Source organism: Rattus norvegicus, chromosome 10 (genome assembly GCF_036323735.1).
Source record: "Rattus norvegicus strain BN/NHsdMcwi chromosome 10, GRCr8, whole genome shotgun sequence".
Classification (NCBI taxonomy): Eukaryota; Metazoa; Chordata; class Mammalia; order Rodentia; family Muridae; genus Rattus; species Rattus norvegicus.
The window spans coordinates 11,107,206-11,121,491 of record NC_086028.1 but is presented as its reverse complement, the minus strand read 5'-3'; the positions used below and the strand labels follow the sequence as shown (position 1 = coordinate 11,121,491).

The following is a 14,286-nucleotide window of genomic DNA, read 5'->3' as shown; positions in this document are numbered from 1 at the left end:
CTGTTATTGACATCCCATAGCAGCCAATGAGATGGCAGATACCGCTCATTGCTCAGGAGCCAATCCTGAGACAGAGAGGCGGGCCGTGCCGGGCGAGGAAGAGGCGAGGAGGCGGGTTGTCGGGCTGCGCTGGGTAGCTGTGCTTAGCCCGGGCTCAGGGCAAGTGGACGAGCGGAGCGGACGAGGCGAGTAGGAGACCGCGGAAACCTATGCGACCATGTGTTGGTCCCAGCTGCGGGTGGCAGGGAGTCGACCCTCCCCTTTGCTCTAACACAGGCCGGCTTGTCCCGCTGCCTTCCAGTCCCCTTGACAACGACGCCTGGCGTGGCGCGGCGCGGGGCGGGGCGGGGCAGAGCGAGGCGAGACCAACTGGCTTTGAGGAGAAACACTGAGCCCCTCGGTCTTCTCAGCTCCTTCATGCTCTTCCCCCTGCGAGTCAGACCTTCCCTCAACCTCAAGGTCTTGCACACCTAAAGGACGACCAGTCTTGGGCGGCCCCCTTCACTTTGGTGATTCTGTACCGTACTGCCAAAGCCCCTGTTATGAAGCATCCTTTGCGTATACCAAAAGCGTCTTCACCTATGGTTCCCAATTCAGGACCGCCAAGCACACGTCCTTTTTACAATATTCAAAGACCGGGGTTGGGGATTTAGCTCAGCGGTAGAGCACTTGCCTAACAAGCGCAAGGCCCTGGGTTCGGTCCCCAGCTCCGAAAAAAAGAAAGAAAAAGAAAAAAAAAAACAATATTCAAAGACCTTAAGCCCCCACACACTCCCCTGATGCTGCTCCGGTTCGACACCGTTAGCTGATCTGCCTGGTTCGCTAGGCCCTCACCCCCTAATCCTAAAGTCCCTCTTTCGAAACCCTGAAGGCTGAGCATCTTTTTTTTTAGGGTAAGATACAAAGGGTGGAGCTGAGCCAGGAACTGGATTATAGGGACTCATTTGAATGATGACAAACAGAATCGTATAATGGATCTAACTTCTAAAAATTATTTTTGATTTTATTAGTTTTATTGTAATTATATGTATGTGTGTGAAGGTGGGTATGTATATGTGTAGTCTAGCGCAGGTACCAGTGGACACCAGAGACATCGGCTCTCCCTGAGGTTGAAGTTACAAGTAATTGTGGTTTAGGGCTGTATTCCGATCCTCTACAAGAGTAGTTACGAGGACATCGTAACTGCTGAGCCATCTCATTCCTTTTCTCAATGCTGGGGATTGGACTCGTGTTCTTCTTACATGGAGACAAATGCTCCACTAAAGGCTCTCCCAGCTTTCCCTTAACTTTAATTCAACCTCTCTAAGCATATAGAATGGAGGTAATCGTGTTCTTAAAACACATATATAAAATCTCCAAGTCCTAAGGATTGTGTATCTATACATACACCATTTGTATCATACACACCTCCATTTACGTGCCATTAAGCACATCTCACACATGTGCAGACACCATGGTCTTGTGCACTCATTACTGCACACACCCACACGTACAGTAGCATAAGTTTGCAAAACCAGAAGGAAATAGGTAGAAAGTGGGATTCTGCGGGCGCATTTTCACCTACAGCTTTTCAAGGCCCGGGGAAGGCTACCAATGTTAGTTTCTCCTTGGACACCTAGTCACCGCCACCTCACCCTGTGTGCTCCACAGGGCTCCTTGATGATGACACAGACAGAGGGCATCCTTTGAGTCCTGGCCCCCATGACATCCAAAGACAAAGCTGTGGTATCCTTGCCAGTTTCTCCCTGGGATGCCATCCTTAAGGCTGCCAAAGACCAGCTGCCATCTCTGGATTCAGACTCCTCCCTGGTGAGCAAGAAGATATTAACTGTCCAGCCTGGGCAAGGACAGCTTCGGGCACTTCTCTCTACAGACCGCACCTTGGTCTATGGGCTTTGTTCTCACTCATCAGTGTCTGGGATTACTTCTGGGTATCCACTTCCTTCAGGCTTCTCTCTGGGTTTGCCAGAACGCTTGAGTGTGGATATTAGTGCTCTGTATCTCCAAGGCCACTCCTGCTGTGGTCCTGACACCCAGCTGGGCTCAGTGCCAAAGTCCAGAGTCTTCCCACCCTGCTGTTCCGCTGCTCTCAACTCTGTTGGGTCAGGTCAGAGCCAGCTCCAACCTCTGAGAGTGATCATCATGCCAGAGCCACACAGTATGGCCCAGCAGGGATTCTGCTACTTGAGGTGATCCAGGGGTCACCGACCATTTTTTTTAACACAGGTGAGAGGGATACATGGTGATGCACTGGCCAGAGGCTTAGCACACAGGTTGACATAGGACATTTCAAGTGAAGAGCAAGGGTTCTAGAAGCAAGATGGCTGCTTTGTGCCATGCCTGAGCATTTGCCAAGACGAGCATGGTGTAGCTGAGACTCGGGCACCATCCAGTTCATAGTGAACGAGGCAGAAGAGGTAGACAGTGACAGCGCCACAGTGCTCTAATGCTGCCATTGCCTTGTGAAGTCCCTATGAGGAGGCAGGCCAGTACCCGCTCAGCCTCTCTCCACTAGAGACAGGTGACCAAAGCTCCTGTGTTAAGTGACTAGTCAATATGAAAGTGAGCTGGCCTCCATTCTCAGCTGCCTCTTCACCACCATTGTTCAGGGCTGGCATTAACACAGCATCCGTGGTTTGCAAGGCTTGCATATGGCCTGTGAAAAATGAAGCCCACATCTCACCAACAGGAGGTATGCTGTTAGGCCTGTTTTCAAATTGGCTGCAGAAAGCAGCACAGGACTAGGCCCTTGGTAGAGAACTGACCTGCTTAGACCTGCTCCTGGGCAGGATGGGCAAAACATGACTGCCATTTCCTCTAAAGTACTCCGGTCTGTCCGCAGTCTGACTGTGAGGAAGAAGAACCCTTCATCTTTCAGCGGAACCAGCCTGTCCTGATTCCAGACCTAACGGAGGAGCTGGCTGAAGACCCTGTTGGTGTCGATGAGTCTGGGACCTGGGTTACTGCAGGGAGGAGTCCTTCACCTGAGGTCTGTGGGACACAGGCCTTGGGAGCTCTGGAGGGGAAGGGAGGGGAGGGGAGGGAGGTCATTGAAAGTCTCACAAGGATTCCAGCAGCAGTGTAGGTCTAAATGGTCAGAGAAACCCTGTCTCAGAAAAACAAATAGGTAGGTAGGTCCGTAGATAGGTGATAGATACATAGATGATAGATAGATAGATAGATAGATAGATAGATAGATAGATAGATAGATGGATGGATGGATGGATGGATGATAGATTTAAAACATCACTGGCTTGATGATGAAAATGAATCGTTACCTTAATAGATCCCACCCGAGGCTTTTATCCTTGGCAACCCCAGCCTGTTAGACCTGATAACACTTCTTGAAGTTGCTGTGGTTAAACATACTTCCCAAAGAAAACATTGTAGGAGCCAAAACCCATTTTAAAGGCCAGGCTGGGCTCTAGGAGCCACTCAGCTCTGGGTAACCTCCCTCTGCTCAGTTAATCCTAACATCCTTTCGAAACAAACTGGATATGCAAGGGCTGAACAGGATCACCTGACCCACCTCCACCATATACATTGCCTGAAGGCCAGCCCTCAGAAGAACAAATGTAAATAACACCCCTTGCCCTCCACAGGAGAACCTGAGAGGCAACTGGGGCTCTGGTCACTTTAGGTCACTTCTAGTCTGTTTGGTTTGGTTTTTAGAGATGGGGTTTCTCAGTCCTGGCTGTCCTATTCAGTGGGTAGACCATGCTGGCCTTGAACTCAGAGACCCATCTGCCTCTGCCTCCCAAGTGCTGGGATTAAAGGTGTGCGCTTCACACCCAACAGCAGGATTTTCATGAGATTTTGTCTTTGTTTCCGTAAGGATTGCCAACCTCTGGGAAAGAGGCAGTGGGGAGTGGAACAGTTTGGGAAACAGTGGCAATGACTACATGACTTGACAGACTGCTGAACTCAGAAGGGTCAAAATGAGACCTAGCGATGGTGGTGCATGCCTTTAATCCCAACACAGGAGACAGTCAGGCAGATCTCTTCAAGGCTGGCCTGGTCTGCAGAGCTAGTTCAGGACACCCAGAGCTATATAGTAAGATTGTGTCTTGAAAAAAGGAAAGGGGGGGAAAAGTCAAAATGGGGTCCCTGAGATGGCTTGGTGGTAGCCTAACAGCCTGAGTTCCATCCCTGGGACCCACATGGCAGGAGAGAACCAGCTCTCAGTTATACTCTGACTTAATCGTGCATATACACTCTCTGAAGAATGTCTCCAGGTGTTCATAAAGGATGCCTTTTTTCCCTAGCCACTTCTGGTTCCTGGGAGATTAGCCATAGAACCCAGAAGTGAATGGATGGTAAGATCAAAGGACTTGGCCCATCAGGAAAGAAGAGGCCCAGGCTGGTCTTGCCAGAGCTGTGTCAAGAGCAGCCCAATCCTTTTGGATACTAAGGAGGCACCCGCTTGGCCTGAAGGCAGAGGATCCCAGAGTCCTCCCTGGAGTTCCCAGGGAGAAGGAGCCACCTTTCCTTTGGAAGGAAAGTTGAAGACAGAGCCCTCAGATACTGATTTTAAAAACTCTGCAAAGCGAAGAGCCCTCCGCAGGGAGAGGAGGAAGATGATAGAGAGAGAGATCCTTCAGAAAGTGACCCAGGCTGCTCAGAACCCAGCCTCTGGTGACCAGGGCCAGGTGGCAGAGTTAGGACCCCGTCCAAAAGCAACCTCAGAGCAGTCTTGGGAAGGAAGACCAGTTCTCTCACTCAAGGTAGGTGTCCGCACGGCCCACCCTGCCCTCAGGTAGTCCCTACTGCCTGGCATATTCTTGCCCCGCAGTGGAGGCTGGAAGCAGTGCCTCAGGACATAGAGCCCAGGTCCCAAGTCCACCTGTTGCTCCTGTGACAGTGTGGGATAGCCTGGCACAGAGCTCACCCTCGGGGAGAATTAGTGGCAACAGCAAGAGAAGCCAACTCCAGCCTTCTTGAGAGAACATGAACCAAATGTCAGTGCTGATTGTCAGTCATGCTAAGACAAGCAGTACTGCAGAAGGGAGGCCCTTGGCGGGCAGACGTCATATGCCAGGGAGACAGGCTGGGAGTAGGAGAGGCCATCCTGTGAGGTACTGCAGCAGAGAAAGGAGTATGAGGACCACTGGGAAAGCAAACCGGTAAACCACAGCAGCAGCTCTGTGTCCTTCCATGGTGGAGCCGTTCCCCATTGTGGGGTAGGCAGCCTGTGGGGGACACAGCTGAGATCTATGAGCTTACCCTGCCCACTGGACAGGAAAGAAGCCATCATACTAGCCCAGTTCTCAAAGAGAAGAGTACCTGGTCAGCTTGCAGGTAGGCATGATGGAAGATGGTCCAGCCTGGCATGGGAAGGCCATGCACCTCAGCCCTGCATCACTCAAACATTGTACAGAGTGTCAGCATGTAGCCTGCATAGGATTCTTCATTGCTGTTTGCATAAGCCAACAATTTCCTCTGTTCACCCTCACGACTTTAATTCTTTCTCACCTATAGGGCTACAAGAATTTGAAAGGTCTCACATAAGCATTCGTTCTCCCTCTGTCATACTAATGCCTGCCAAGGCAAGCATGCCAACAGGGTCTCCAGTTTAAGCACCTGCTTGAACCACCAGGTTCTTAAAGTTGCAAAACCTTTCTAACATCTTAAATTGGTATGAACTTAGACAGTTTAAAGATTACATGATGATCTGGGTGTAGAGAGGCAGAGACAGGTGGATCTCTGAGTTTGAGACCAGCCTGGTATACAGAGCAAGTACCACAACAGCCAAGGCTACACATAGAAATGCTGCCCCCCAAAAAACAATTATGTGTTGGAAAAGGCAAGGGTGTGTCTCTATGGTAGAGTGCTTACCTTGCATGCACAAAATGGGTGTACACCTGTAATTCCAAAGGTTGGAGGATCAGACATTCAGTGTCATCCTTGGCTACACTGTTCAATACCAGCCTGAGCTATAATGAGATCATGTCTGAAAAAAACCGGGGCTTCCTCCAGGTTAGCTATCTTTGTGCCACACACACTCCCCCACCCCCGGCAAAGCCGCCAAAGGAAGGAGATGCCAAGGAATGTACGTCTCCCATTAAAGGGTTGGCTCAGTGTAATCAGTCACGACAGGGCATTCATTTGCTATATGCACCCAAACTCCAGACACCACTCTATTGTTACTGTGGTTGGAGTCTGGGCGGGGTCCTTCCAGGTTTTTGGCCCCTTATCCAAGGAGCTGAAAACAAAGCCTCACACAGATCACACAGATGTGCAAAGTTATCTTTTGAAGCAGGATAACTTTATTGAAGCTCAGTGACAACAGATAAAAAGCTATACACTGTCAAGTTTGACAGGGCTTCATTTTATAAGGTCTAAAGGAAGGGGGGCTGGCTACTAAGAGCATAAATGTGTGGTTCTCTATTTTGATTGATTTTTTTTCCCTACTGCACATGTTCCTTTCCCACGATGCATCAAAGCCTAGTTATGCACAGGCTCAAGATTACAGTAAATAGGTTATCCCTAAAAGATTGTTCGAGACGCAGTTTTTTTTCCTTAATACCTATACACTCAAAATCAGTTCAGGCAAGATAGCTCCTTCTTTTCTCCATGCCTAGATACACTGGACACCCACTTGAATAGAAACTGTCTAAATTTGATTGCTAGGGGAGTTGAGGGGGAAGATTTATACCATAATTCAGAGAGATGGGAATACCTGTAGCTTGATGCAGGTCAGGGATGACGAGAGACTTCTGAGGTTTCTAGGCGCAGTGTTTGAAGGGGGCTTTGTCTGTGCAGTGCGTGCAAGTGAAGGAACTACACTGCCAAGTGCATTATTGCAGTGGGGATATGGACAATCTAAAACCAAATTGGGAGGGGGGTCCTAAGCTGCACTATTCCCTGTTTGCCCCCTCACTGCAGTGGATGATCTTCCCCTCCACTGGCGCAGCTGATGTGAAAGTGGGGGCTCCTGCAGGACTTCTGCAACCTTGTAATCAGTGTTACCATTTCAGCAACTTGAAGGCTGGGACTTGGACTACATCCTCCAGAGTCTGCCAGGGCAACAAGGCAGCCAGGGTGACAGTGCATCCAGAAGTGCATGGTGGTTAGCGGATCGCTGCCAAGACCAAGGTCTGACTCTCAACCCTGAAGCCCAAGCCAGTCAGTCCCCACCTCCTCCTAAGCCTCAGTGGCAGGGCTATGGGTTGGGCAGGGTCGGTCTCCCTTACTGCCCTCAGCACACATTTCAATGGGCCTTACAAAGACGTCATTCATTCATCATACATGTGGCTGCCTGATCTTCCAGGCATGTTCAGGCCTTTAAAGTTGACCTGCCCTGTGGCTCATCTGTTTCATTCCTCCAGCTTCCTTTCTTTCCCCTTTCTTTCCTAAGGGAAAGCAGAACCTGCTTCCTCCTCCCCTTCCGGCATCTTGCACACTCCCGCAGGAAGGCAGAGGAGGTCATACTCTCACTGTCCTTGTGGCCTTGCTGTGAGCAGCTCTGTAAAAGGCAGAAGCTCTTCATGCTGTCCCTACTCACACAGGCCTCCAGCAGCTGGTGCAAGCACATCTGAGCTGAGGAGCAAGGTTAGGGTTTAGTCCAGACCAAAGACTCCACTAGACCAACAGCCTCTGGGCTGTTTAACTGTGCATATACCAGAAGAGGGCAACCGATCCCCTGGACTGGAGTTCCTTACGTGTGTGAGCTACCTAGTGTGTGCTTAGAATTGAAGCCAGGTACTCCACAAGAACAGCAAGTGCTTTAACCACCGAGCCATCTCTTCAGCCCTAGCTCTGTTTTGTGTTTGAGACAAGGTCTAGCTGTTTAGGCTAGGTAGACCTGGAACTTGATGTGTTGAACTCTACCTCCTGAGTGTTGATATGAAAGGAATACACCACCACCTGTGTTTGAGACAGGGTCTCACACTAGCCCAGGCCAGCCTGGAGCTCTTGACAATCCTCCTGCTGCAGACTTCAAAGGTCTGCCCCTAATGAGCATGTGACAGCAAGTCCTGTGTCAGCAGAGCTTCAGGGTGTGGCAAAGCCGTCCTCTGCATGAGCACCCTCTGAGTGTGCTGTGGCAGGAAATAGTCTTCTTTTTTTTTTTTTAAATGTTCATGGCTTTTTGATCAAGCTGTTCCTTTTTGTTTAGTTTTGTTTTGTTGAAACATGAAGCCCAGGCTGGCTCAAACTCATGTTATACCTGAAACTGGCTTTGAACTCCTGATGTTGCTTTTACTTCCCAAGTGCCATTTCCACCAGCTAAGCTATTCCACTTAGAAAATCTCTTGTAAACACACACCCAAGGATGCTCAGAGCTCGGGGTTGGGGATTTAGCTCAGTGGTAGAGCGCTTGCCTAGCAAGCGCAAGGCCATGGGTTTGGTCCCCAGCTCCGAAAAAAAGGGAAAAAAAGTTACAAGGATGCTCAGAGCTATATACTTTAAAATTCTGAAAAGTTGAAAAGAGCTCATATTCAATAGGGGTCTAGCTAAATCAAGCTCGTCATAGAGTGCCCTTAGCTCAGTATCGAACTGTATTCACAGAAAGATGTACTATGAGCAGGGTAGTGGTGCACTCAGGTGGTGCACAGCGGCAGGCTTATCTCTGTGAGTTCCAGGGCAGCCTGGTCTACAGATCTGAGTTCCAGACAGGGCTACCTATCTCAAAAAAAAAAGTAATAAAGATGTATAAGAGGGTGGGGATGTAGCCCAGTGACAGAGCTCTTGGTAGCACACACAGACCCTGGATTCATTCCCAAGTGCACACGCGTGCGTGTGCGCGAGCGCGCGCGCACACACAGAGAGAGAGAGAGAGAGAGAGAGAGAGAGAGAGAGAGAGAGAGAGAGAGAGAAATTGATCTATATGATAAGCCTGTTTCCTACATTTTGAAAGCTACAAGCATCTGCTCACTCTGACCCTATGTCACAAGGCATAAATGCAGCCGTCCCTGTTGAAGACATGACTACCCCTGACTTTGCCAGGTGAAGCTGGAAGCCTCAGGACAAGCTGGGGTGGGGCACATTGGAGTCAAGCTCCACCTCTCAGAGGCAGACCTGAGCTCAGCAGCCCCTCTCCTGGCAATCCCCAGGGCACAGCACTGGACCCTCCCAGGACATACTTCTGGAACAGCTGGCCCTCCTGTGTGCCACTCAGTCCAGAGTCCGACACCCTACCTGGAAGGTATCTGCTGACAAGCTCCAAGACACAGAAGAGCAGGTAGCCAGAACCAGGTGAGACTTTCCACCAGCCGCAGCCATTTCCTTAGAACCACCCTACCTCTGGGCAGTGCTGATTGGGCCTTTTGGTGGGCCACTGGGCATGTACTTTTTCTTTGACTAAGGAACCTGATTAGGCAAATGCTGCATTTTCTGTTTTTCCTGATGAGAAAACCGAGGTTTAGATCGCTGTGCCTGTCCCAGTCCATCAGTGGCAGAGCTGTGTCTTGTTCCCTAATGCTAAAGACACTTTGTCTTCACTGTCTGCATGACCAGTGGGAACAGGATGGTGAGGGAGGCTGGAAGGGCTGTGGGCAGCAACCTGTCCTAGACATGGAGGGAAGCAAGGAGGGACAGAGTGAAGCTGGGGTAGCAGAGGTGGAGATGGGTTCCCTGAGGCCTGCCTTTCCCACACGCTCCTTCCACTGCCTTCAGGAGTCTGGGAGCCTTTTCTGTGAGGTAGTTGTAGGTTCTGCATGGCTAGCAGGCCTGCACTTTCCAGTATGAAATCCACCAGCTCCACAGGACTACTAAGCACCGGAAATGCGGCTACTGGGATGAGGACTATGTAATTTTATGGACCTACTGGAAATGACTAGCTTGAATATATAAACAGCCCCCTGTGCTTAGTGGCCTCCTTCAACTGAATAGAATTTCTTATGCTATGGGGAGCAAGGCCAGGGCCTCACATGTGCTTGACTCTGCCACTGCCGCATCACAAGTCGTCTTTTGACTCTTTCGTTGTTGTTGCTGGATTTGCTGTTTTGTTTATTTTTGGTTTTTTTTCCTTTTTTTTTTTTTTCGGAACTGGGGACCGAACCCAGGGCCTTGCGCTCGCTAGGCAAGCGCTCTACCGCTGAGCTAAATCCCCAACCCCTTTGTTTTTTTTAAATAGTTATTTTATATATGTAAGTACACTTGCTATCTTCAGACACACCAGAAGAGGGCATCAGATCCCATTACAGATGGTTGTGAGCCACCATGTGGTTGCTGGGAATTGAACTCAGAACCTCTGGAAGAGCAGTCGGTGCTCTTAACCACTGAGCCATCTCTCCAGCCCTGTTTAGTTTTTCAAGACAGAGTTTCTCTGGCTGTTCTAGAACTTGCTCTGTAGACCAGGCTAGCCTTGAACTCACAGAGATCCCACTCCCTTTGCCTCCTAACTACTAGGACTAAAGGTGTGCACCACCACCCCACAAACCCCAGGCTTCTTTTTACTTTTTTAAAAATTTATTTATTTTATGTATATGAGCATACTGTCTCTGTCTTCAGACACACCAGAAAAGGGCATCGGATCCCATTACAGATGGTTGTGAGCCACCATGTGGTTGTAGGAAATTGAACTTAGGACCTCTGGAAGAGCAGTCAGTGCTCTGAACCGATGAACTATCTCTCCAGTCTCTTTTTCCTTTTTATAGTCTTTCTAGGAGGTCAGAGAGATGGCCCAATAGTGAGAGGCACTGATTGTTCTTCTGGGGGACACAGGTTTGATTCCCAGCACCCACAGAGTGACTCACAACTGTCTGAAACTCCAGTTCCAGGGGTTCTGATGCCCTCTCTGTCCTCCATGAGTACCAGATATATAAATAGTGTATAGATATATATGAAAGCAAACACATGCACATTTTAAAAACACATGTATAAACTGGGTGGTGGCGCACACCTTTAATCTCTGCACTTGGGAGGCGGAGGCAGGTGGATCTTTATGAGTTAGAGGCCAGCCTGGTCTACAGAGCAAGTTCCAGAATAACCAGGGCTATACAGAGAAACTATGTCTTGAAAAGCAAACTACATGTATAAAGTCTTGCTAAGTTGCCTAGTCCTTGAACTTTCCATCCTCCTGCCTCGGTTTCCCTGGCACTTGGGATGACAGACCTACCAATCAGCCAAGCTGATGTGCAGCACGTCAGACTTGCCCAGTTCTATAGGGTAGTGCTGGCCTGTCCCAACAGTAGCCATGAGAACACACAGGTTCCAGGTGCCCATGAACACACAGCAGGAACACTGTCACAGCTGCCTGAGCACTGTGATTCGAGCAGCTCATCTGGTGGCAAGGAATCACACAGAAGGGCCACCCCACCCTCCATTGCAGAAGTGCTTCAGCAGAGTCCGGCTTTCAAACTGAGCGAGTCCAGAAGAGGGCAGAGAGTAGGAGGCTGAAGACAGAGCCTCCCACTGTCTTCCTTGACCTGCGGCTGACAGAACCATCAGATCCACAAGAACACCAGTCCCAGGAGAGGTACAAAGCAGGAACTGTGCCTGAGGTGGGAAGGTGGGACAGAAGGCAACGCTCATCTGGCTTGAGCACATCGTACCTTCCTGTCAGCACATGGGCAGCACAGCCCAGTGGCTCCTTAGCTTTGGCTGGCTACCAACCCTCTGGAACTCCCAGGGAGGTCCCTGGGTGAGAAGGTGAGAGGTAGGCCTGGCAAGGAAGCTGCAGAACATCCTAAGAATCCATTTCCTTTTACTCCCAGCTCTGAACATAGCTCCTCTGACAGTGAGGAGGAGGAAGTGGGGTCAGCAGGCTCCATACCAGTGGCATCTTCCTGGGAACAAAGGTAACTTTAGAGTCTCTTCCTCTGCTTAGGGACACTCCTTTGATGTACCCTGCCCCACACACACACATGTAAGCCAGCACGTGGTGTGGTGAGAGTGGACATCATTGTGTTTTATGACGTGTCCCTAGGGGAAGTCTGTGTGGCCAGGCCTGTTGTACCCAGCTCCCCCTATGGCAGCTTTCTCCAGCCTCTGAGAACAGCTCCCTAGTTTGATTGCCTTGCTGCATCCCAGCAGAAGATAAAATGTAGGGCCAGAGGTTAGCCAAATGTGAAAGTTCCAGTTGGTTAAAGAGCAGCATCCAATCAGACATGCCCGGGGAGCCTAGACCCTTGGTGAATGAGAAGTATGGGTCTCAGCTGCCTGCACTGCTGGGAGGATTAGAGCCCAGGCTGCAGATCATGTGCAGAGCTTAGATGTAGAATGTGGACATCCCAGGAAAACAGGGTGGGAAGTATTGGCAGAGCAGGCAGATTCTGTGAGTTATAGGCCAGCCTGGTCTACAGAGAGAATCTTTTTTTTTTTTTTTTTTGGTTCTTTTTTTCGGAGCTGGGGACCGAACCCAGGACCTTGCGCTTCCTAGGCAAGCGCTCTACCACTGAGCTAAATCCCCAACCCCCAGAGAGAATCTTGAACTGAAAACAAAAACAAAAAGCAGTGAGGGCAGGATCTCAAGCAGGAGCTGATGCAGAGGCCATAGAGGGTGCTGCTTACTAGCGTACTTCCCATGGCTTGCACAACCTGCTTTCTTATAGATCCCAGGACACCAGCCCAGGGATAGTAGCACCATCTGCAGTGGGCTGGTCCCTCCCTGTCAATCCCTAAGAAAATGCCTCACAGCTGGATTTTATGGAGACTTTTTCTTACTTATGGTTCCCCTCCTTTCGAATGACTCTAGCTTGTGGCAAGTTGACATAAAACTAGCCTGTTTTATGGACAATGTCCCTTACAAAGAGAAAAGTTGGTCATCCCTACCAACTGCAGCGGTGGTCCGACATTGCCCTTGCTTTGGGATGGAACTGAAACTACATAAGGACATTGCTGTTTCAGTGCTGGGAATTCTGGCTGTCAGGTGACAGGGCTGAGGTTGCTTATGTTGTGTCACAGGTACTGTACTGGGAAAAGCCAGCTTCTTCAGCAGCTGAGGGCGTTTCGAAAGGGGGCTGTTCCACCTCAGCTGTCTGCCAAGGATGGCCCTGGAGGCCAAAAGGATCAGGCCCAAGAAGATACTGGGGGATCACAAACTCAGAGGAAGAAGCACATCAAACTCTGGGCTGAGAAGCAGAATGCCCTAAATCTAGGGGACCCTCTTGGGACACGGCTCCTCCCTGGTATGGGCCAGCTATAGGCAACTCAGGTAAAAGACCTGAGAAGCAGGTTGGGTGGCAGACTTTCTACCCACACAGCTCTGGTGGTCTCTACAGTCTGCCTGTTTCTAACAGCATGGGCCTCAGGGGCTGGGACCCCCAGTCTAGACCCCATGCAGCCAGTTTAAGCCAGTTTAAGTTAACAGTTAAACTTTTGTTGTTGCGGTGTTGGGAACTGCATCCAGGGCCTCTTCCGTTCCCATATTTAAACACATTTATAGTTTCCTATAGAAAATGTCCCCAGGTTCCTGGATTCCTGGTATTTTATGTACACACCCATACAGATCTGATGGAAAAGGAAGCAGAACCTGAAATTTGCTTTCTCTCTCTTTTTAACTGAGACACAAAAGCACACATAGATTTCAGGTCACTCCAAATTAAAGGTGACACCAATCTTTGCTAGTCTGAATGGAATGCCATTCTTCCTGGGAATTCTAACACTGTATGAAATGCAATGGTACCCCGTCTCCCTCCCTGGGTACCCAATAGCAGCTGTGTACCCGGGCCTCCCGGACACTTGCGCTTCCTCCACCTGGTTACTTTGCAAGCTTGCCCCCCTACAACCACCTCGTAGACTCCATCTTTAGGACTGTTTTGTACCTGCTTTCTCAACCCCTTGGATCTCCTACCACCTCATCTCTCAAGAGTCTTCCCCTGGTTGCTCTGTGAAAGAGCGAGAAGCCATTACTGAGGCAGGGTTCAGGTGGCATGGCAGGAGACTTGGCACCTACCAGATGTCTTAGCATTCAGGTGGAGTGGTACTGCCAGCTGCCTGGCCTCTGAGGATAGGCAGGAGTCTCAGTGTCAAGCTGTGAGCCACACAAAGGGCAGGTCCATGGCAGGCCACTGGGAGCCAGTGTTAAGCCTACACAATCCTGTCCACAGGGATGCCACCATCCGTCCCAACCCCAAGACATGTCCTTTAGAAGCCACATGCAAGTCAGGCCTCTACCAAGGCCACAGGCAGCCTCCCTGTAGGTGGGAGCCAGGCTGCTCTGCCCAGGTGCCGATGCCCTTGCTTGAACTCCAGGGCAGCATGACTCCACCTCTGCCCAGCAGCCTTTACTTCAACCACTGACTGTGGAGAGCAAAGGTGCCCACTGTCCCTAACCCACATAATGTTAGTTACAAGGCTTGTTGAGAATGACTCACAGTGATAGAAAATAAACTCTGCTGCAGT

At 50.0% G+C, this 14,286-nt stretch overlaps 1 protein-coding gene across 5 annotated transcripts; it reads left to right on the top strand.

Annotated features, from left to right (window-relative positions):
- Nucleotides 1-16: 16 nt before the first annotated feature.
- Nucleotides 17-13,504, top strand: Dnaaf8 (dynein axonemal assembly factor 8). Of its 5 annotated transcripts, none has more exons than XM_063269293.1 (9): nucleotides 17-185; nucleotides 1,672-1,809; nucleotides 2,843-2,989; nucleotides 4,266-4,724; nucleotides 6,978-7,095; nucleotides 9,054-9,195; nucleotides 11,273-11,419; nucleotides 11,658-11,741; nucleotides 12,847-13,504. In XM_063269293.1, the coding sequence occupies exons 2-9, from the start codon at nucleotides 1,702-1,704 to the stop codon at nucleotides 13,085-13,087; spliced, it is 1,446 nt and encodes a 481-aa protein (XP_063125363.1). In that variant the 5' UTR covers nucleotides 17-185; nucleotides 1,672-1,701; the 3' UTR covers nucleotides 13,088-13,504. The 5 variants fall into 5 exon arrangements, with proteins under 5 accessions (XP_063125363.1, XP_017452853.1, NP_001014137.1 ...); XM_017597364.3 differs by having other exon boundaries at nucleotides 113-893; nucleotides 1,651-1,809; NM_001014115.1 differs by having other exon boundaries at nucleotides 147-185; nucleotides 1,651-1,809; nucleotides 12,847-13,503.
- Nucleotides 13,505-14,286: the final 782 nt, after the last annotated feature.

Bases quoted from the DNA above. Each gene is read 5' to 3' on its own strand.
- Dnaaf8 (XM_063269293.1), top strand. From the start codon at position 1,702: ATGACATCCAAAGACAAAGCTGTGGTATCCTTGCCAGTTTCTCCCTGG. The intron at 1,810-2,842 runs GTGAGCAAGAAG...GTCTGTCCGCAG, and splicing joins TGGATTCAGACTCCTCCCTG to TCTGACTGTGAGGAAGAAGA. The intron at 7,096-9,053 runs GTCTGACTCTCA...GGCAATCCCCAG, and splicing joins GGATCGCTGCCAAGACCAAG to GGCACAGCACTGGACCCTCC.